Raw genomic sequence first — 24,480 nt, forward strand, 5'->3', positions numbered from 1 at the left:
TGCTGCCTGGCACTGGCTGCTCCAGGTAAGTTTATCATTAACTAGGATCCCCAAGTCCTTCTCCCTGTCAGATTTACCCAGTGGTTTCCCGTTCAGTGTGTAATGGTGATATTGATTCCCTCTTCCCATGTGTATAACCTTACATTTATCATTGTTAAACCTCATCTGCCACCTTTCAGCCCAAGTTTCCAACTTATCCAGATCCATCTGTAGCAGAATACTATCTTCTCTTGTATTAACTGCTTTACATAGTTTTGTATCATCTGCAAATATCGATATTTTACTGTGTAAACCTTCTACCAGATCATTAATGAATATGTTGAAGAGAACAGGTCCCAATACTGACCCCTGCGGTACCCCACTGGTCACAGCGACCCAGTTAGAGACTATACCATTTATAACCACCCTCTGCTTTCTATCACTAAGCCAGTTACTAACCCATTTACACACATTTTCCCCCAGACCAAGCATTCTCATTTTGTGTACCAACCTCTTGTGCGGCACGGTATCAAACGCTTTGGAAAAATCGAGATATACCACGTCCAATGACTCACCGTGGTCCAGTCTATAGCTTACCTCTTCATAAAAACTGATTAGATTGGTTTGACAGGAGCGATTTCTCATAAACCCATGCTGATATGGAGTTAAACAGTTATTCTCATTGAGATAATCCAGAATAACATCCCTCAGAAACCCTTCAAATATTTTACCAACAATAGAGGTTAGACTTACTGGCCTATAATTTCCAGGTTCACTTTTAGAGCCCTTTTTGAATATTGGCACCACATTTGCTATGCGCCAGTCCTGCGGAACAGACCCTGTCGCTATAGAGTCACTAAAAATAAGAAATAATGGTTTATCTATTACATTACTTAGTTCTCTTAGTACTCGTGGGTGTATGCCATCCGGACCCGGAGATTTATCTATTTTAATCTTATTTAGCCGGTTTCGCACCTCTTCTTGGGTTAGATTGGTGACCCTTAATATAGGGTTTTCATTGTTTCTTGGGATTTCACCTAGCATTTCATTTTCCACCGTGAATACCGTGGAGAAGAAGGTGTTTAATATGTTAGCTTTTTCCTCGTCATCTACAACCATTCTTTCCTCACTATTTTTTAAGGGGCCTACATTTTCAGTTTTTATTCTTTTACTATTGATATAGTTGAAGAACAGTTTGGGATTAGTTTTACTCTCCTTAGCAATGTGCTTCTCTGTTTCCTTTTTGGCAGCTTTAATTAGTTTTTTAGATAAAGTATTTTTCTCCCTATAGTTTTTTAGAGCTTCAATGGTGCCATCCTGCTTTAGTAGTGCAAATGCTTTCTTTTTACTGTTAATTGCCTGTCTTACTTCTTTGTTTAGCCACATTGGGTTTTTCCTATTTCTAGTCCTTTTATTCCCACAAGGTATAAACCGCTTACACTGCCTATTTAGGATGTTCTTAAACATTTCCCATTTATTATCTGTATTCTCATTTCTGAGGATATTGTCCCAGTCTACCAGATTAAGGGCATCTCTAAGCTGTTCAAACTTTGCCTTCCTAAAGTTCAATGTTTTTGTGACTCCCTGACAAGTCCCCCTAGTGAAAGACAGGTGAAACTGCACAATATTGTGGTCGCTATTTCCTAAATGCCCAACCACCTGCAGATTTGTTATTCTGTCAGGTCTATTAGATAGTATTAGGTCTAAAAGTGCTGCTCCTCTGGTTGGATTCTGCACCAATTGTGAAAGATAATTTTTCTTGGTTATTAGCAGAAACCTGTTGCCTTTATGGGTTTCACAGGTTTCTGTTTCCCAGTTAATATCCGGGTAGTTAAAGTCCCCCATAACCAGGACCTCATTATGGGTTGCAGCTTCATCTATCTGCTTTAGAAGTAGACTTTCCATGCTTTCTGTTATATTTGGGGGTTTGTAACAGACCCCAATGAGAATTTTGTTACCATTTTTCCCTCCATGAATTTCAACCCATATGGACTCGACATCCTCATTCCCTTCGCTAATATCCTCCCTTAAAGTGGACTTTAGACAAGACTTTACATAGAGACAAACCCCTCCTCCTCTCCGATTTTTACGATCCTTTCTAAACAGACTGTAACCCTGTAAGTTAACTGCCCAGTCATAGCTTTCATCTAACCATGTCTCGGTTATTCCCACTATGTCAAAGTTACCTGTAGATATTTCTGCTTCTAGTTCTTCCATCTTGTTTGTCAGGCTTCTGGCGTTTGCGAGCATGCAGTTTAGAGGATTTTGTTTTGTTCCAATCTCCTCACTGTGGATTGTTTTAGAAATGTTCTTACCTCCCTTCTGAGTATGTTTTCCTGGGTCGTCTTTGTTCGAGTGTAATGTTTTTCTTCCCGTCCCCTCTTCTTCTAGTTTAACGCCCTCCTGATGAGTGTAGCGAGTCTTCTGGCGAATGTGTGTTTCCCAGGTTTGTTGAGGTGTAGTCCGTCTCTGGCGAGGAGTCCATCATACCAGTAATTCACACCGTGGTCCAGGAATCCAAATCCTTGTTGTCTGCACCATCGTCTTAGCCAGTTGTTTGCATCAAGGATCCTGTTCCATCTCCTGGTGCCATGCCCGTCTACTGGAAGGATAGAAGAAAAAACTACCTGTGCATCCAGTTCCTTTACTTTCTTCCCCAACTCTTCAAAGTCCTTGCAGATTGTCGGTAGGTCCTTCCTTGCCGTGTCATTGGTGCCAACATGTATCAGAAGAAATGGGTGGACGTCCTTGGAGCTGAAGAGCTTTGGTATCCTATCGGTCACATCCTTGATCATCGCACCTGGAAGGCAGCATACTTCTCTTGCAGTTATGTCCGGTCTGCAGATGGCTGCTTCGGTGCCTCTCAGTAGTGAGTCTCCCACCACCACCACTCTTCGTTGCTTCTTGGCTGTACTTTTTGCTGTCACTTGTTGCTGTGTGCCCTTTTCTTTTTTGCTTGCTGGTATTGCTTCATTCTTAGGTGTGCCATCTTCATCCTCTACAAAGATTTGATATCGGTTCTTCAGTTGTGTGGTTGGTGATTTCTCCATGGTCTTCTTGCTTCTTTTGGTCACATGCTTCCACTCATCTGCTTTTGGAGGTTCTCTGACACTTTTTGCACCTTCTGTGACCAGTAGAGATGCTTCTGTTCTGTCTAGAAAGTCTTCATTCTCTTTGATGAGTTTCAAAGTTGCTATTCTTTCTTCCAGACCCCGCACCTTTTCTTCTAAAAGGGCCACTAGTCTACACTTCTGACAGGTGAAATTGGATTCTTCTTCTGGTCGATCTGTGAACATGTAGCACATGCTGCAGCTCACCATGTAGGTTGTCACATCTGCCATGTTGCTCCTAGATCCTGCTGACTTGCTGTGTGTTTTCCTTCTTGTGTAATCTACTCAGCCAAGCTCTCTTGCAATAATGTCCTACAGGCAAAAATTTGCGCGCCGTAAGGCGCGCGGTTTGGTGATGCTTTCGAAGCAGCTGGTCCCGGCTGTACCCAACGATCTTCTAGCTTAGGGAGACTTCGCTTCTCCCAGAAGGCACCTGGAATATGCAAATTAGCCTCCTGAAGCTTGAATCCCTGGTTTGGTGATGCTTTCGAAGCAGCTGGTCCCGGCTGTACCCAACGATCTTCTAGCTTAGGGAGACTTCGCTTCTCCCAGAAGGCACCTGGAATATGCAAATTAGCCTCCTGAAGCTTGAATCCCTGGTTTGGTGATGCTTTCGAAGCAGCTGGTCCCGGCTGTACCCAACGATCTTCTAGCTTAGGGAGACTTCGCTTCTCCCAGAAGGCACCTGGAATATGCAAATTAGCCTCCTGAAGCTTGAATCCCTGGTTTGGTGATGCTTTCGAAGCAGCTGGTCCCGGCTGTACCCAACGATCTTCTAGCTTAGGGAGACTTCGCTTCTCCCAGAAGGCACCTGGAATATGCAAATTAGCCTCCTGAAGCTTGAATCCCTGGTTTGGTGATGCTTTCGAAGCAGCTGGTCCCGGCTGTACCCAACGATCTTCTAGCTTAGGGAGACTTCGCTTCTCCCAGAAGGCACCTGGAATATGCAAATTAGCCTCCTGAAGCTTGAATCCCTGGTTTGGTGATGCTTTCGAAGCAGCTGGTCATGTGCATCTCTGTAATGAGGAGGGGTGTTGTCTAATGACATCAAAACCCTATATAAGGTGTGCTTAATTATTAGGCAACTTCCTTTCCTTTGGCAAAATGGGTCAGAAGAGAGATTTGACAGTCTCTGAAAAGTCCAAAATTGTGAAATGTCTTACAGAGGGATGCAGCAGTCTTGACATTGCCAAACTTTTGAAGCGTGATCACCGAACAATCAAGCGTTTCATGGCAAATAGCCAACAGGGTCGCAAGAAGCGTGTTGGGCAAAAAATGCACAAAATAACTGCCCATGAATTGAGGAAAATCAAGCGTGATGCTGCCAAGATGCCATTTGCCACCAGTTTTGCCATATTTCAGAGCTGCAACGTTACTTGGAGTAACAAAAAGCACAAGGTGTGCGATACTCAGGGACATGGCCTAGGTAAAGAAGGCTGAAAAACGACCACCTTTGAACAAGAAACATAAGATAAAACGTCAAGAATGAGCCAAGAAATATCTTAAGACTGACTTTTCAAAGGTTTTATGGACTGATGAAATGAGAGTGACTCTTGATGGGTCAGATGGATGGGCCAGAGGCTGGACCAGTAAAGGGCAGAGAGCTCCACTCTAATTCAGACACCAGCAAGGTGGAGGTGGGGTACTCCACCTGGTATGAGCTGGTATCATCAAAGTTGAACTTGTGGGACCTTTTTGGGTTGAGGTTGGAGTAAAGCTCAACTCCCAGACCTACTGCCAGTTCCTGGAAGGCAACTTGTTCAAACAGTGGTACAGGTAGAAGTCAGTATCATTCAAGAAAAACATGACTTTCATGCAGGACAATGCTCCATCACATGCCTCCAACCACTCCACAGTGCGGCTGGCCAGTAAAGGTCTCAAAGAAGAAAAAATAATTACATTGCCCCCTTGTTCACCTGATCTGAACCCCATAGAGAACCTGTGGTCCCTCATAAAATATGAGGTCTACAGGGAGGGAAAACAGTCCACCTCTCGGAACAGTGCACGCAATGTTGATTGTAAACAGATCAAGCAACTGACAGAATCTATGGATAGAAGGCTGTTGAGTGTCATCATAAAGAAAGGTGGCTATATTGGTCACTAATTTGGGGGGTTTTGTTTTTGCATGTCAGAAATGTTTATTTCTAAATTTTGTGCAGTTATATTGGTTTACCTGGTGAAAATATACAAGTGAGATGGGAATATACTTGGTTTTTATTAAGTTGCCTAATAATTCTGCACAGCAATAGTTACGGTATGTGCACACGTTGCGGATTCTGTGAGGATCCGCAACGTTTTTTGCGGTGCAGAAACGCTGCAGATCCACAATTGATTTACAGTACAACATAAATCAATGAGAAAAAAAAAAAGCTGTGCACACGTTGCGGAAAATCCAGTGCGGAAACGCTGTGGATTAAAAGAAGTAGCATGTCACTTCTTTTTTGCGAATCTGCAGCGTTTTTGTACCCATTCCATTATAGAAATCCGCAGGGGTAAAAAAAGCAGTAAATCAGCAAAAAATCCGCAGCAAAACTGCTCAAACAACGCTGCGGATCCGCACAAAAAAACGCAACAAATCCGCAGCTGCGTTTTCTGCCAGGAGAGGCAAAATCCGAACCAGAAATCCTAAGGCTAATCCGCAATGTATGCACATAGCCTTACCTGCACAAACAGATATCCCCCTAAGTTAGCCAAATCTAAAAAAACCCCACTCCAACTTCCAAAAATATTAAGCTTTGATATTTATGGGTCTTTTGGGTTGATTGAGAACATAGTTGTTTATCAATAATAAAAATAATCCTCTAAAATACAACTTGCCTAATAATTCTGCCCACAGTGTAGGTAAGAGGAAGAGTATACAAAGGGCTCTCGATGCTCCTCTATAATCTATACTGTAGTTCACTTGCAGTATTCAGCATTTCCACTGCCTCCAAGCTGTTCCAGCCTCAGACAGTTAATTAACATAGGATAATTCAATCTCTCAAGTGATGGAAACTGCACTGATAATGCAGGGTAGGTATTATCAGTGCAGTAAGCCTACATACTTATCAAGCTGCAAAAAGGTGAATTGAAAAATAGTTATAAGTTCTATTCCAATTTTATACATCAGTCTACAGGTGATACAGCAAGCAATTTTCCTTAATCATACCTCTCCAAAATACCACTGCTTTAAGAATGCCTCCGTTGATTTCGATCAAATCTTTTCATTATGCATGTTCAATGTCTCTAGCTTCCATATAACTTTATTGGCCTTCTTATTTGAGAGAATCATCCTTGAAGAAGTGAGTTCACCGCAATTTTGTATGGTGATCTTAAATAGGTTTTACTGTTAAGTTAGACCTTGATTAAATAGAGTTTCAGTGTAAAATGATATTCAAGACTATATACACTAACATAATAACCATCTAATATACGGTAATTATATAATGTTGTAAAATATAAACAGTAAGGCTACCTTCAAACAATGACCTTTTGGTGCGTTTTTGATGATGTGTATTTTCGTTGAGTCAAAAATACAGTGTTCTACAATTCCTGCAAAGTGGAAGTAAAGAAATCTAATGCCCACTGTGCTTCTTTTTAACGCAGTGTAAACTAAGGCTACTTTCACACTAGCGTCGGCCCGACGTACCGACGCATATTGTGCAAGCTCCGCACAACGGGGGCAGCGGATGCAATTTTCCAGCTCATCCGCTGCCCCATTGTGAGTTGCGGGAGGTGGGGGCGGAGTTCCGGCCGCGCATGCGCTGTCGGAAATGGCGGACACAACGCAGCAAAAAAGGTTACTTGTAACGTTTTTTGCTGCCGACGGTCCACCACAACACGGCGCAATCGTCGCACGAAGGGTTGCAACGTGTGGCAAAGCATCGCAATGCGTCGCTAATGTTAGTCAATGGAGAAAAAAACGCATCCTGCAAGCAATTTTGCAGGATGCGTTTTTTCTCCTAAACGACTCATTGCGACACTAGTGTGAAAGTAGCCTAACCTGCAATATGTGTTTCAAATCTGGAGCACGTCAATTTCTCCGCAGAATTTCCCCATAGACTTGCATTAGGGGCAGAAATTCCACAGCTGAAAAATGCACATGCGTTTTACGTGGGTTTCCACTATGGAAACTCATCAGAAACACATGTATTCTGCACCTATGTAAGGCAAAAAAGTGTTGTCCAAGCTGAATACCAGAAAGCATAAAAAACAAAGCAGCTTTATTTAAAACGAGACAAAAACTACAGCATAAAAAATGTGATAACAATGCATGTTAACAAAAAGCACACAAAAATTTAATTAAAAAACACAGAAGTAACTAATTTAAATAATAGATGCAGAAATTCTACAACAACAAAAACTCACCAAAAGCTCACTGTGGGAGCGTAGTCTAAGATAGAAAACACAATAACTTTACCTTTGCAGTGCATTTGTGCTGTGGATGATTGATAGAATCCACATAATGGTGCCTCATACATCGAGCTGGGTCTGATTCAGTGATGAAAGTGTTACTTTTTTTAATGTTGGCATTAGTTAATATTGCTATCAGGGACAGTGCAGTAATCCATGAGACGAGGACATAGTTTCCCATTGTTTTCAATTTTTTTGGAGCACAGCAAAATCAGGACCTTAAAAATGTAGGATCCGAAAGTACAAGCCGTGTGGTGTATGAAGATGAGAGTCAACTCCTTTCATTATCTTCCTTGTAGCCATTGGTCTTGGAGCTTTGGTTGGATAAAGAAGCGGTAATCCATTGTTGCATCTGCTAGAGGGTTATATAAAAAAAACATCTATTATAACAAATAAACAGAAAGCATACTTTATCTATCAATAGGATTGTCTGTTAAAAATGCACATAAAAATCTGGTGGAAGATTTTTTTTCTTGTTAAGATTGAAACAATTTTTCCGAAAACATGGACACTTTTGGCATTCTGTTAACCAAATTCATCAAGTCAATTGCAAATTAGGTTTATTAGCAAATTTTAAAAACATTCTACTGTATGCAATAAACCTAGCAAACAAAAATAATGTAAATATCTCAACACAAATATTATAATAAATCGTTTCTTCAAATTCAGCACAAAATGCCACTTTTTATTTAATGCTTCAGTGAAAGAAATATTCATCTCTTTCGTGACAAGTGTCTTTAATATTTAGTACAGCTATTTAGTACTTAGAGTGACTGTAAATGCAGCATGAAAATAAAACCAGAAATGGAACAAATGGAGTAAATATGTGCAGTCTGATCGTAACTAGGGGTGGATGAAGGGTGATCAACTTATTGGATTCTGCTAAAATGGACTCAATGTCAATGTAGACATATAATGTGTCACACTCACGTCCTGTCTGGTGGGCGTGAGCTCGGGGGGTTAGTGGCCCCACTGTGCCACAGACCAGACTACCCTGGAAGGGGCGTGACTGACAGCTGCCTGGGTTTTCACTGGAGCCTCTGATGGTGAGGTCAGGTTTGTGCAGCACGCAGCTGCCAGGTGCTACTCCAGGGTGGTGTCTGGCTGTGGCTGCTGATCCCACTTGGAGGACAGGAACACTAGGACAGGTGCGGGCATCAGGCAGGACTGGCAGAAGAGCACGGCTGAAACTCAGACGAGTATGCTGGCACGGCTGAGACACAGGGCTGGCAGAGACATGGCAGAGAACACAGGGCTGGCAGGCATGGTAGAGAACACAGGACTGGCAGGCATGGCAGAGAACACAGGGCTGGCAGGCACGGCATAGAACACAGGGCTGGCAGGCATGGCAGAGAACACCGGGCTGGCAGGCACGGCAGAGAACACAGGGCTGGCAGGAACGGTGAAGAACACAAGGCTGGCAGTAACACAGGACTGGTTGGTGTGGTGTATGAAGGAACAAATAGGGACCTATTCACACAGGAGGTGCAGGTATGGATATGTAGTATGAAGAAACAGGTAGGGACCTGTTCACACTGGAGGTGCAGGTAAGAAAACAAGCAGAAAGGAATGAAGTATGAAGGAACAGGTTGGAACCTGTTGGCACAGGAGATGCAGGTACGGAAACAAGCCAGAAGGAGAGGAGAATGAAAGAACAGGTTGGGACCAGTTCACACAGGGGATGCAGGTACAGAAACAAGCCAGAAGCAAAGGAGAATAAAGGAACAGGTTGGGACCTGTTCACACAAGAGAAGAAGTGCAAGACTGCAGATAGGAGCGGAAGAGCAGCAAGAGATAGTGTAGCAACAAAAGCTAAGCAGAGCAGAACCGCAAGGAATGCGGAGAGGAGCTGCAGCAAGAGATTACTGCAACAGCAGAAGCTAAGCAGAGCTGAACCACAAGGAATGCGGAGAGGAGCTGCAGCAAGAGGTTTCTGCAGAAGCTAAGCAGAGCGGAACTGCAAGGAATGCGGAGTGGAGCTGCAGCAAGAGATTACTGCAGCAATGGGAGCGGAGCAGAGTAGAATGGAGCAGAACCGCAGGAGTGCGGAGCAGAGGTAAAACCACAAAGGTACAGAGCAGGCAGAGCCGCAAGAGTGCAGAGTGTAAGCAGACTGAGAACACAAGGAAAGACACAGCAGGGAAGGAAGCCACAGGCAAAGAGACCAAGATAAGACTAAGTACAGACAAGGCAATGGAACAAGACACAAGGACAAAGACACAGGGACCAGAATATTCTGCCTCCTGGAGGGCGGACAACAAGATCAAGGCAAGAACACAGCGAAAGACCAATAGAGAGGGAGTAACACAGAGCAAGGCCTGGCAAACTCAGAAGCAAGACACTAACTGAGCTAACACATTGCACAGGCCCAGTCCACTGGGTGGAGCTGCACTAAATACTGGAGGCCTCTTGGTAATTGGTCAGGAACAGATTAGACAGGTGCACCTGATTCATATAAGAACCACAGAGTTCAGGCGCCACCCCCCTATACACACAGCCAGGAAGCATGCAGAGAGCAGAGGCACAGAATATGGAGCTGGCAAGAAACAGAAACCGCAACATGACCTGGAGCAGTGGGTAAGATAGTGTGAGAGATGAGAGGTCATGCCGTGATGCCAGCAGAGTTGTTACATAATGTAATAAAGCCAGTTATAACTGGCACAAATGCTAAAAATCCTGTGTTCATGTGGGTGAAACCAGGCTGGGGGGGAAATATACTCAGAAGGAAGAAGGAGAATACTTAGGTACTCCACAAGAATGGACACTGAGTCCTTAGTTGGAGTTTTGCACCTCAACCAATGAAGCCACAATGTTGACTTTATTACAACTCTCCTGGATATGCAATTTCAGTGTTCAAAGAACCTTTTCATCAAGTAACAGTAGTGCATCTCTTTTACTTGATAAAGGTGTCTTCGAACCCTGATATGTGTTGCATATTGAGGATATTTTATTTAAAAAAAAGTGAACACTATTCATCATCATTGCGGCTTCGTCGATTCACGAGCCCGGACTTTTGTCCCCAGCAAGTGTCCATTCTTATGGCATACATACATCTAGCATTACTCCTTCTTCCACTTGCTGAAAGGCACCAGCTTCTGATAGCATCCATTAGGCATCTTCACCTGTTGGTAAAAAATTTTTGTGGTAGTAGGCAACTGAGGTTTCAGTTTGCACAGTAAGCTCTATACTTAATGATTGAACATCGTCATGATCAAGCTCCAAGACGTACATCTCTTCTAATAAAAAAACATAGGAAATGTCAGCACCAGTATAGTTATATAAATAAGCCACAGAAATTTGGGGATTCTGTGGAGTGATAAAACAAAACTTGAATTTTTCAGGCCTATAGCTCAGCAGTATGTCTGGAAGAAGAATGAAACATAAGCTGAAAAGAACATCCTGTCTACAGTGAAGCATGGTAGCGACTCAATGACAAAATGTTGGCGGAGCACCCGCACCACCGAATACTGCCGCACCACCGAATACTGCCGCACCAGCCTGGGATGCGAGTGAGATCATCCCGCTGCAGCGTCGGACCGACGCAGAATCGCCCGACTCCTACAGCCACCACACTACTGGTAAATACATTTTGACTATAAGATGCAATCCTATTTTCCCAAAAAGTTTTTTGGGAAAAAAGTACATCTTATAGTTCAAAAATACATTATATACTGAAAACAAAACCCTTCTGCAGGCAGGCGTCAGCCCAGGAACCTGTGCTGCAGCATAATCGCATGTGTAATGTGCATATAATTATTATGGTTAAGGTTATCCTGATATTTACAAAAAGAAATCCATTTGAAAATGGCACCCACTGTACCTGCGCAGTTGCAGCTATCTCTGTCTATAAAGGTGATGTAATAGCTGCTACTGCGCATCGCCAATCACCAATAGCTGCTATTGCACAGGAACCAGTGGCGCCATCTTACTAGAGAAGAAAAAACAATTTCTTCCTCCAAGATGGCACTACCGAGCCTGCACAGTAGCAGCTATTAAAGGCACGGATGATTGACTTCGTGGAGACCAAAACATCCAACACCGCGGAGACACCATCACGTGTTTCTCAACGCAGTGATCCAGAACACTGCCCCCAAATATGCAAATGCATGTAGAGAAGCTGCAGAGACACCATCACGTGTTTCTCAACGCAGGCAGTGAATAGCCAGGCCTTTCCCCGGGAAGGAACAACCAAGGGAAGGGCAGCATCCAATAAAGGAAAACATCCAATAAAGGAAAACCACCTATGCCAAGAATGGTATCCATCCACAGACAGCTGTTTCAGTGTTTTTGCCCCTCATCAGTGTGGAGTAGGAAACTGGCTAGATGGATACCATGCTTGGCATAGGTGGTTTTCCTTTATTGGATGTGCAATGCCTGTGCAATAGCATCTATCGACGATCCCCAATAGCTGCTATTGTGCAGGTGCTGGTGGCAACATCTTGAAGGAGGATTTCTTTTTCTCTAACAGTAGCAGCCATTGGATCACCTCTATATGCACCGATAGCTGCTACTGCGCAGGCAAGGTGGGTGCCATTTTCACATGATTTTTTTTTGGACTATCAGGATAATGTCAACCATAATAATTATATTCTCATTACACATGCTATTATGCTGTAACCAAGGCATCATTTTAATTAGTATAACTGCACCGACCTGACACTGTCTGTGGGTTACTGTGCACAATCCTGCTGACAAGTTCCTTTTTAAGAAGCACTTCCACTAATTTATTTTTTCATTAATTATGTTTACCTGCATGTAATGTAATGTGAGTGTATTAATATAGTCACCTACCACTGCTCTCTTCTGGGATTAGCGCTGTTCTTCTTTGCTTATCAGTGACATCACTGCTCTGCAGATTCCTCTGTGTCATGCTGCAATCTGCATGACTTTTACAATGTAAATATTTGGAGCATCACAATGAGGCTCCATAGACTTTCATTGTAAAAAAAAGACTTACGGCTAAGGCATAGAGCATAGAGTGAGCCCAATGGTTGGAATTGCTTTGACGTCACTTAGAAGCAGTGAAGAATGGCGCTGGACACCAGAGAGAGCAGCAATGCATAAATCTGCAACAGAGTCACCAGCAAACACCCCCGTATGATTATACTCCCTTCCCAGTGCCTCACATTAGATTCCATGTATTCAGACATAGAGTTGAGCAAATTTGATTGGGTACCTGCATATTCGACAAGCTATAGTGATGGCTGAACAAGCTGCAGAGGGAACCTGGATACTTGGAGAACGCCGGCTGATCAGCTGTAGCTTGGCGAATAAGCAGGGACCTAATCAAATTCACTCAACTCTATTCTGACATCATCATTTCTCTTTCTTTGGAAAACACAAAAGTATAGAAGTCAGAACTAAAAATCTTATATTTTTAACTAGAAATGAGCAAATCGATTCAAAGCAAATTAAATTCAGTGCGATTTCATTGAATTGGCCAGAATGAAAAGTTTTGGTAATTTGATTTGCTTTAATTCAGATTAATTGTGTTCAGCATCCATTTTACTGGATTTTTTATAATGCAGGCGCAGGGATTAAAAAAAATTGTTAAAATATTATACTCACCTAGCCTCACCTTCCCTGTGACAACTGCCTGTCCACTCACTCCCTCTGGACTTTTGGCGTTGACTTCTAGGGCTACAGTATGTCCAATGCTGACCAGGCCATGTGAACCTTCTTGACATTTATGACAAGTGTCGTGACCAATGACACAAAGCACATCATAGATGTAAATTGTGTACTTAAGACCCAGTAAACACTGAACATTCTGGAGGCTTCATAGTCAGCGGAGGACGACTGGAGAGAGCGAGTGGAGAATCCGGAGGGGAGTTGAAGCAAAAGTACAGGTGAGCGGGCGAGGTGAGTATAATAATATTTTATTATTTTTAATCCCATCCCAGATCTCCATTTTTTATGGTTTGGGGTGTGGAAAGACCTCAGAGCATATTATACAGTTAGGGCCAGAAATATTTGGACAGTGACACAAGTTTTGTTATTTTAGCTGTTTACAAAAACATGTTCAGAAATATAATTATATATATAATATGGGCTGAAAGTGCACACTCCCAGCTGCAATATGATAGTTTCCACATCCAAATCGGAGAAAGGGTTTAGGAATCATAGCTCTGTAATGCATAGCGTCCTCTTTTTCAAGGGACCAAAAGTAATTGGACAATGGACTCTAAGGGCTGCAATTAACTCTGAAGGCGTCTCCCTCGTTAACCTGTAATCAATGAAGTAGTTAAAAGGTCAGGGGTGGATTCCAGGTGTGTGGTTTTGCATTTGGAAGCTGTTGCTGTGAGCAGACAACATGCGGTCAAAGGAACTCTCAATTGAGGTGAAGCAGAACATCCTGAGGCTGAAAAAAAAGAAAAAATCCATCAGAGAGATAGCAGACATGCTTGGAGTATCAAAATCAACAGTTGGGTACATTCTGAGAAAAAAGGAATTAACTGGTGAGCTTGGGAACTCAAAAAGGCCTGGGCGTCCACGGATGACAACAGTGGTGGATGATCGCCGCATACTTAATTTGGTGAAGAAGAACCCGTTCACAACATCAACTGAAGTCCAGAACACTCTCAGTGAAGTAGGTGTATCTGTCTCTAAGTCAACAGTAAAGAGAAGACTCCATGACAGTAAATACAAAGGGTTCACATCTAGATGCAAACCATTCATCAATACCAAAAATAGACAGGCCAGAGTTAAATTTGCAGAAAAACACCTCAAGAAGCCAGCTCAGTTCTGGAAAAGTATTCTATGGACAGATGAGACAAAGATCAACCTGTACCAGAATGATGGGAAGAAAAAAGTTTGGAGAAGAAAGGGAACGGCACATGATCCAAGGCACACCACATCCTCTGTAAAACATGGTGGAGGCAACGTGATGGCATGGGCATGCATGGCTTTCAATGGCACTGGGTCACTTGTGTTTATTGATGACATAAGAGCAGACAAGAGTAGCCAGATGAATTCTGAAGTGTACCGGGATATACTTTCAGCCAAGATTCAGCCAAATACTGCAAAGTTGATTGGACGGCGCTTCATAGTACAGATGGACAATGACCCCAAGCATACAGCCAAAGCTACCCAGGAGTTCATGAGTGCCAAAAAGTGGAACATTCTGCAATGGCCAAGTCAATCTCCAGATCTAAACCCAATTGAGCATGCATTTCACTTGCTCAAATCCAGACTTAAGACGGAAAGACCCACAAACAAGCAAGACCTGAAGGCAGCGGCTGTAAAGGCCTGGCAAAGCATTAAGAAGGAGGAAACCCAGCGTTTGGTGATGTCCATGGGTTCCAGACTTAAGGCAGTGATTGCCTCCAAAGGATTTGCAACAAAATATTGAAAATAAAAATATTTTGTTTGGGTTATGTTTATTTGTCCAATTACTTTTGACCTCCTAAAATATGGAGTGTTTGTAAAGAAATGTGTACAATTCCTACATTTTCTATCAGATATTTTTGTTCAACCCTTCAAATTAAACGTTACAATCTGCACTTGAATTCTGTTGTAGAGGTTTCATTTCAAATCCAATGTGGTGGCATGCAGAGCCCAACTCGCGAAAATTGTGTCACTGTCCAAATATTTCTGGCCCTAACTGTACATCTTTTAATCAGGACACTTTAGATTCACATCAACTAAATTGGATGTGAATCAAATTTCCAGGTCAAATTTGAGCAAATCTCTCAAAATTTGACTTCAAGAAAATTAGCTCATCTCTCAAAAAAACACACAAATGTGTTGAAATGCTGTTTACTTGGGCATAAAAACTGAATAACTGTGCAAAACTCTAACCTCAAACACATTTTGCTGCTTAATATCAAAACTCCTTGTACATCATATTAATATTTTTTTAGTAATTTGCTCCATATGCTTCTCAATCCTTATAAACAGGTTTTTATTAACTCTTGGCAATAATGTGATTTTAGATTCTAAGAGAACAATATGGGTGTACATATGAATGAAACACTACCACAAAACTATGGGTCAAAATACTTGGTCTGCATAAAAACAAGATTGTACATGATCCCTGCCCGTTGGCACTTCCTATTGATGTGTTAAGAAGCCATGTTACAATTACAAACAGATGAATATAAGTGATTAGCTTTTTTGCCAAAGACTTTAAGACATTTGGTTAAGATGGAAAATGCATAAAAAGTTTACTTTTGTAATGTTAACCTCTTGCTGACTTCTAGCTTACTAGTCTAAATGTATATATACAGCTCTGGCAAAAATTAATAGACTACTGCAAAATGTTTATTCTATATTATTCTGACAACATGTCTCCAAATTTCCAAGCAAGAATTTTTGTATTTTTTTTCCATAATCATTTAGAAACAACAATACTAATGTTTCAACTCAGGAAGAGTTCAGAAATCAATATTTTGTAGAATACCCATGATTTTTAATCACAGCTTTCATGCGTCTTGGCATGCTTTCCACCAGTCTTTCACACTGCTCCTGGCACAGAAATGTAAGCAGTTCTTCTTTGTTTGATGGCTTGTGACCATCGATCATCCCCTTGATTACATTCTAGAGGTTTTCAATGGGGTTCAGGTTTGGAAATTGGGCTGCCCATGACAGGGTTTTGATGTGGTGGTCTCTTAATTTTTGCTAGAGCTGTAGGTCAGTTATTGAAGAGGATGCTCCTTTCTATAGGTGGCTGTCGAGCTCTGCAGGGAAAAACCTTTTTTTCACTATTTATTCCTTCTAAATGATTTTACCCTACACTCATTCACGTTTTACTCTTGTATTAATTTGCAATTTATTAAGGGATCATATAACCACTTAGTCTATAGCGGTGTTTCCCAAAGTCCAGTCCTCATGGCCCACAACAGGTCAAGGTTTCAAATTTCCATAATGTTGCAAAGGTAAGAGAATTCCTGATTCCACATGGGAAAAGGGGAAAAAGGATTTTCCCCTACATCCACAGCAGCACAATATGGGGTTACCATGCCCCTGCACGCTAACACGGCAAAGTGGAATATTTAATGATTTTTAGTAGTCCCACCCCCTCATCTCTCCCAAGATAAAGGGGGAAGCATACCAGAAGCCAACAGTTTTTACTTTGTCCTCGTGCTAGCGGGACGTCTCTTGTTTTCCCTCTCTGCCTACCCCCTTACCTGCTTATTCAGGCTTTTAGTCTGCTCCCAGCACCTGGATCCATGGGTGCTGCTGCCATACCGGTGCCATTGCTGAGAGTGCACTTCCAGGTGAAGTAGCTACTTCATGTCAGCACTTTCCATCCATAATTTTCTTGGTGGTATCCACAGTGTCTTCCTCTATGGGTGCCACCATATTGTTCGTGGTTTACTGCTGTGATTGGCAGACTTCATCACAGGGAGTGGGAGAAGTTCCTCCCCTTCTTTTTCTTTCATCCTTTTTAAGTTTTGTTTAGCCTGCATGCTTGTCTTATGGCTTGCTATCCAGTATGTCATCTCGGGTATCTGCCAGGGGTGCCTCTGGCGGCGGGAAAGTGACCTCCAAAAGACATCACCTGGAGTGTGCTTCCTGCGGACTGCCTCTCCCGGATGGTTGGTCTGGGACCATGTGCAATATCTGCGTTCCCAGTATGGAGGAACCCACGATTAGAGACTTAGTCATATGGGTAAAAGACCTAACATGTGGCTCCACAAGATCTAATACCTTACCTTCCAGGGCTCGTAAACGTTCCAGACGTTCCTCCTCTCCACAAGGAAGTGACTCCCAGTCTGAAGACCTTATGGTCCTTGATGAGATCAGAACTTCATCATCGGATTCTGAGGAAGAATTGTTTAAGAAAACCTACTTTCCAGCAGAAAAATCAGGCAGGCTTATTAGCGCTGTGCAGAAGGAACTTCACCCATCAAAGCTGCCTACCACCTCTAAAGTGCCTAGGACCTTTACTGTGGATGATAAGGTCATGGACCTTATGAAGGGTGAATGGCAAAAACCAGAGAAGGAACTGTTTTAATCTACATGGTTTAAAACGCTCTACCCCCTGTATGAATCTCAATTTCAGGACTGGGCGTCTCCCCCTAAGGTAGATACAGCAATCGCTAGATTGTCCAGAAAGATTATTGTTCCTTCCGAAGATGCTATGGACTGGAGGATTGAGGTCTCCTTGAAGAGATCTTATTGCTCAGCAGTTGCATAGTCCTTCGTTGGGATATGAGACCTTGAAACATCTAGGGCCCTTAGACGGTGGGTAGCCAGACTGGAGGAGGATATTGAGTCCAGGGTCTCCAGACAGGATCTACTTAAAGGGTTTAAACATATGAACCTAGCTGTGGATTTTCTGTGCGATGCTTCAGAACAGATGATTAAGTCGGCGGCTAGGGCCCTAGCCGTGACTACTGTGGGGAGAAGAGCGTTGTGGCTTAAGCCATGTTCAAGTGAGATACCTTCCAAATACTATTTCTGTAATCTGGAATATTCTCCGGGAAGGTTGTTCGGCAAGAAGTTGGATGTAATTATGGAGGACCTAGCCTCCAATAGCAATACTATTTTACTTGATTTAATGGATGATTTGGTCACTGAACTCATTGTGATCAAGATAATGCTTGTATATAGTTACCAACTTGGCTCAGGAATGAATAGTGGACAATGACGAATGGACTAATCATCGCTAGGACTATTTTTGAGCTTTGGTTTTTGTAATTTTTTATTTTTGAAATCTTGTAAGTAGTTCTGATTGTTCACTTGTTAATATGTTTACGTTTCCTCAGTTCGGGAGTACTGAATTTCACTGGGGGGGAATGTGGCACCCCTGGAGTCCGGTTGCCACAGTGGCATTGCCTCCCTCACAGGGGGTGATGTCATGCCTGAAAGCAAGGAGGCATCCCCTTACCAGGTAACACCAGCATCCAACACTTTTCCTGACTCCAGACCAGAAGGGGGGCTCTAACACCTGGTTTCAGGGGGGCCCCCGTATAAGTTCTGGCCTGGAGGCGGAGCTAGTCAGTGTAGTCTGAGAGAATGAGAGGAAAGGAGAGAAGTCAAGGAGAACCTGGGGAGTGGAGCTGTAACCAAGCTCACCCCAGAACTGAGCGCTAGAAACTGGACACCAGAGTCCGTAGTTGCACGGGGACTAAAGTCACGACAGCTAAATCCAGAGGGCAGGAGACTGCAGGTTATCTGACCCATCTAACACCCAGAGGCACAGCAGAATTCCAGAGCCTGGAGTCGCCACGAAGGAGCAACACCTGTAATAGACTCAAGCGGCCTGCCATGTGGGTAAAGCGTTATTTTAACTGCCAGACAGTGAGAAGAACTTGAGCAGAGCTTAAAGCAGCAAGGACCTAAATGGACAGCACAGTAGGAAGACCTGGCTAGGTGGATCCTAAATTGCTTCCAGGCTGCCCAGATCTCTATTACCATCTGCTACCCGTGCCCCAGACTGCACCTTCAGCCATCGAGTAAAGGTACAGAAAACTACTGCCCTTGTGACCTCCAGTCATTTCTCGCACCCTCAGTCCTGCACCCTAACGTCCACGATCCCTTACAACAGCACCGGTTGCCCTGGGGCCCTGCTCCACCTATGGGGAGCAGAACCATCCCAGCTGCATCACCATCCGCCCCAGCGGTCCCCCTAAGCATCGTCGGCCATCCATTGCTGAACACGACAGGTGTCACTGGGTCACTGCTACCGTGACAGCCCTCTGAAGAACTGCCCAACCCGGACCGAGTACCCAAAGGCCCCTGCGGGCGTCGCACAATGAACATGTAAGGTTTATAACATATACAGAAAACCCACCCCCACATGTGAAAACAATCACAAACAAATGGACCAATCATTATATGGTGCAATCAACCTTCAAAGCTTGGTCTAGAAGAAAAAAACAGAATTTCAATCATGTGGTGTTAAGATCTGGTGGCCTTGGAGCAGCATGAGACGTACTCTGGAGAAGGTGGCACCTGTACTGACCGCAAACCCTGAACTTAGCAGCGCAACTAGAAGTAGCCGTGGGGGGCACCTAACGCTCCCTAGACCCCTCGACACAGCCTAAGAACTAACTACCCCTAAAGACAGAAACAGGAAACCTATCTTGCCTCAGAGAAAATCCCCAAAGGATAGACAACCCCCCACAAATATTGACTGTGAGAGGAGAGGGAAATAACATACGCAGACATGAAATCAGGATTTAGCATAGGAGGTCATACTAGCTAAAAAGAAAGAATAGAACAGAGTACTATGCGGTCAGTATTAAAACACTAGAAAATATCCACCACAGAAAATACAAATCACCACATCTGACTAAAGACATGGAGGGTATATCTGCATCTCCAGAGACACAGCTAGGCTGCAAAAAATCCTTCACAGACAAAGCTGGAAAAGACGAAACATGAAAATGCACAGAACTATAAGCTCCACAGCAGGTGGACAGCAAAAACAAAGCCAGGACTTATCTTTGAAGAAAAGCACAGCGAACAGGAGAGACCAGAAGGGATGTGAATCCTCCAAAAACAATGGACAACTGGCACTGACTAAAGGATCAAGCAGGACTAAATAGCTGAGTCCAAATTGAACACACCTGATAAATGCTGCGATCCACAGACAGCAGCACTACCACTCATAACCACCGGAGGGAGCCCAAGAGCAGAATTCACAACATGTGGCCAACAAATATCGCTCTATCAAATATTGCTTTTATCATTACTATGCAGAAATAGAACAATTAGTTGACACATATTCAGACACTTAAAAAGATAATAAAGTGTTCACTATTGTAACTGTGATACAATATATCCACCAATAATCATATGAACATTTATCTCAGTTCCCTACAAAAGCCACAAAAAAAGTAAAGGAAAGAGAGAATTCCTGATGCCTTGATGATACTTCCATCACCTGAGCAATGCTAAGGGAATTCTGAAAACATGATAATGTTGGGCGCTGTGAGGACTGGAGTTTGGGAAACACTGGTGTACAGTAGAGTTGAGCGAAACGGATCGGACAAATTCAAAAATCGCCGACTTTCGGCAAAGTCGGGTTTCATGAAATCCAACCCGATCCTAATGTGGGATCAGCCATGAGGTCGGCGATCTGCACGCAAAAGTCGCGACTACAACTGAGGTGGAAAGCATATCCCGGAAGATGTCGTTGACAAAGTCTTGGAAAACGGCTGGGGCATTACAGAGCCCAAAGGGCATCACCAGATACTCATAGTGCCCATCTCTGGTGTTAAATGCCGTTTTCCATTTGTCCCCCTCACAGATGCGAATCAGGTTGTAAGCACCGCGCAGATCTAATTTAGTAATTACCCTTGCTCCCCGAAGCCTATCGAAGAGCTCAGATATCAAGGGCAAAGGATACTTATTCTTAACGGTGATAGCGTTAAGACCCCTGTAGTCTATGCATGGACGTAGTTCCCCATTCTTCTTCTGCACGAAAAAGAACCCTGCCCCTGCAGGTGACACTGACTTCCTGATGAACCCTCTTGCCAGATTCTCTTGAATGTACTGAGACATTGCCTCCATCTCTGGGAGAGATAACGGATAGACTCGACCCCAGGGAGGCTCAGCACCAGGCAAAAGGGCAAATAGGACAGTCAAAAGGGCGATGGGGCGGAAGGGTCTCCGCCGCCTTTTTGGAGAACGTCTGCATAAGACCAATATTGCTTGGGGAGAGAGGATAGATCTGCGGGTACCTCTGTAGTAGCAACCTGAATGCACTCCCTCTGGCACCTACCCCCACAAGATTCACCCCATCCCAGAATTCTGCCTGAGGACCACTCGATGTGAGGAGAGTGGTACCGTAGCCAAGGTATTCCCAACAGGACCTCATCAATTCCCTCAGGAATGACGAGCAGAGATATAATCTCCTGATGGGATGGCGACATGGACAGAGTAAAAGGGATGATCTGGTGTGTTATCTGTGAGGGCAGTGTCGACCCATTCACCACTCGTACCATTACTGGTTGAGGCAGCATAACCAGGGGCATTGCGTGACGTTGGGCGAAGGCAGAAGACATAAAATTGCCCTCCGCCCCAGAATCCACGCAGAGCTCTACCGAGTGGGAGGGTGAGCCTAACGTTATTGTCCCCTTAAAGGACAATTTGGAGGCAAACATCGCCGTGTCTAGTGCACTTCCACCTACTACCACTAGACCCTGACGTTTCCTCGACCGCTGGGGACATCTGGTGGCAAGATGTCCTGACTGCTGGCAAACATGGCAAACCTGGAGTGCACGAGCGGTCCGGGACTTAGATCCCGCTCGTGACACTTCCATGGCCTCATGTGACTCAGGAGCCTGGACTGGAGATTCCAAAGGTTTGGCAAAGGTGGGAGCCAGCCGAAACCTTTGCCTACACTGGGCTCGCTCTAACCTCCGCTCGTGAAAGCGGAGGTCAATACGAGTGGATACTGCTATTAATTCCTCCAGTGTGGCGGGAATCTCCCTAGTGGCCAGGGCGTCCTTAACGTGGTCAGCCAGCGCCCTCCAAAATATAGGAATAAGGGCTTTATCCGACCACTCAAGCTCAGATGCTAGAGTGCGGAAGTGGACTGTAAAATGGCTGACCAAGGACGAGCCCTGAGTCAATGCCAACAGTTGGAGCGCTGTATCATGGGTGACACGAGGTCCTAAAAAGACCTGTTTCAGGGTGCTCAGGAAAAACGGAGAACTCTGCACCACATGATCATCACGCTCCCACAGCGGCGTAGCCCACGCTAACGCCCTGTCCGACAGGAGAGACACGATAAACCCCACCTTTGCCCGTTCTGTAGGGAAACGAGAGGCCAGAAGCTCGAGATGTATAGAGCACTGACTCACGAAACCCCTACAAGACTTACTATTAGGGTTGAGCGAAACGGGTCGAAAATTTTCAGAAGTCGCCGACTTTTGGCAAAGTCGGGTTTCATGAAACCCGACCCGACCCCAGTGTGGGGTCGGCCATGAAGTCGGCGATCTTCTGAATCTGGAATCGGAATTCCGATACCGATTCCCGATATGTTTAAGATATCGGGAATTGGTATCGGAATTCAGATTTAAGTGTAAAAGAATTAAAATAAAAAATATCGCCATACTTACCCTCTGACGCGCCCTGGTACTAACTGGAAACCTTCCTTCCTTAGAATCAGCCTTCCAAGACCTTGCGGTGACGTCGCGGCTTGTGATTGGTCGCGCGGCCGCCCATGTGACCGCTCGCGCGACCAATCACAAGCCGCGACGTCACCGCGACGTCACCGAAGGTCCTGGAAGAGCTGATTCTTAGGAAGGAAGGCTGCCGGAAAGAAGCAGGGCACGTCCAAGGGTAAGTATATACCTAATAGGAATATACTCACCCTCGGACGTGCCCTCCTTCTTTCCGGCAGCCTTCCTTCCTAAGAATCAGCCCTTCCAGGACCATCGGTGACATCGCGGTGACGTCGCGGCTTGTGATTGGTCGCGCGAGCGGTCACATGGGTGGCCGCGCGACCAATCACAAGCCGCGACGTCACTGCAAGGTCTTGGAAGGCTGATTCTAAGGAAGGAAGGTTTCCGGTTAGTACCAGGGCGCGTCAGAGGGTAAGTATGGCGATATTTTTTATTTTAATTCTTTATTTTACACTTAGTTATGGATCCCAAGGCCTGAAGGAGAGTTTCCGCTCCTTCAGACCCTGGGAACCATTGGAAACCCAATGCACTGCATTGGGTTTCGAGTTTCGGCCGACCCCGACTTTTTTATAGGATCGGCCGATTTCACTCGACCCGACTTTTGAAAAAGTCGGGTTTCGTGAAACCCAACCCGATCCTATAAAAGTAAAGGTCGCTCAACCCTACTTACTATCACCAGAAAATTTTTCTGGTAGCGGGAGGTGAGATAGAGTCGGTACAGGGATGGCAGTGGACAAGGTAGCTGCAGCCACGCTAGAAGCCTGAACAGTGACAGCAGTGACATCCACAGCTGAGATTGAACGCTCTAGAGCCGCCAACCTTCCCTCCAGCTGCTGGATGTACTGCTGTAAACGCTGATCGTCCGCCATTTACTAGCTAGACCTTGGTGCTAGTATTATGTTAGGACTGGCGGAACGCTCCAAGTTTAAGATGTAATGGTATTAGGTGCTTTCGCAGTCCGAGGTCCACCGTGCAGGTGAAAACCCTGCTGCTAGTAGAGACGGACGATATGGCGGTACAATGTGAATACACACATGGGTTAACTTCACCCTGTGTGAAGGAAGCGAACCCTGTTGTGTCACAGGGCCGCAGTACCACACCAAGAGCGCAAGCAAGAAGTCTCAGAACTCAATCCCAAGACTCAGGATTTGAGTTCATAAAGACATCATGCGCTCGACACCGCTACTGGGGTGTCAGAGAGACAGAAATAATATAATTAGGAAGCATGAGAGTGCGTACGGTGCCGAACTGGCGGACGCCACTAACCACCCAGGCTTGGGTCAGGAAAGCGCAGAGAAAACGCATGGCGCCGCACTGGCGGTCACAGCAATTAGATGCTGTAATGTGTGTAACGTGCTGATGGTTAAGTCGGGCGCTAGATAGCAATCATCCACCTTCCACGAGCAGTCATACAATAGGGAGGGATTTTAAAGAACGACTTTCACTCACAACACACACAAACACATTTACAAAAGTCAATACCAGCGCATGGCCGTGCGGCCATGCGAGCCTTAAATAGCTGCAGCACGTTTAGGACCTTCAGAGAAGGACCAATGGAGATGCTGCAGTATCTGAGCATGTGACCCTAGATCTCCACTGAGAGATCCTGCCCTGGGCATGCTCAGAGTGCAAAGCAGAACTTAGTCCTCGCACCTACAAGGACCTTCCAAGAAGGACCAATGACCTAGCTGCAGTATCTGATCATGTGACCCTCGATCTCCACTGAGAGATCTTACTCTGGGCATGCTCAGAACGTGAAAAGCAGGACTTAGTCCCAGAAGCGTCTGCTCGCCGCTGCCCAGCACTGATGTCAATGGCAGAAGCAGGAAATGCAGCAGTAACTCTTAGCACAGAGTCAGACTGAGCGAGATGCTGGGATCGACGTCTCCACTGAGCAGGTTCCACTGCGGCCCGAG

At 44.5% G+C, this 24,480-nt stretch overlaps 1 protein-coding gene across 6 annotated transcripts in view; it reads right to left on the minus strand.

The window, feature by feature from the left end:
• The window catches only part of NDP (norrin cystine knot growth factor NDP), a 283,995-nt gene that overhangs the window by 113,517 nt on the left and 145,998 nt on the right, over positions 1–24,480 (minus strand). For 5 of the 6 annotated variants that reach the window (XM_069761656.1, XM_069761654.1, XM_069761653.1 and 2 more), the window contains one exon: positions 7,489–7,836. In XM_069761656.1, the coding sequence (XP_069617757.1) occupies positions 7,489–7,662 (174 nt within the window). In that variant the 5' untranslated portion in view covers positions 7,663–7,836. The remainder of the gene's footprint in view (positions 1–7,488; positions 7,837–24,480) is intronic. The other variant, XM_069761659.1, reaches the window with a different exon arrangement.

The sequence above is a fragment of the Ranitomeya imitator genome, chromosome 3, assembly GCF_032444005.1.
Source record: "Ranitomeya imitator isolate aRanImi1 chromosome 3, aRanImi1.pri, whole genome shotgun sequence".
NCBI classification, from domain to species: Eukaryota; Metazoa; Chordata; class Amphibia; order Anura; family Dendrobatidae; genus Ranitomeya; species Ranitomeya imitator.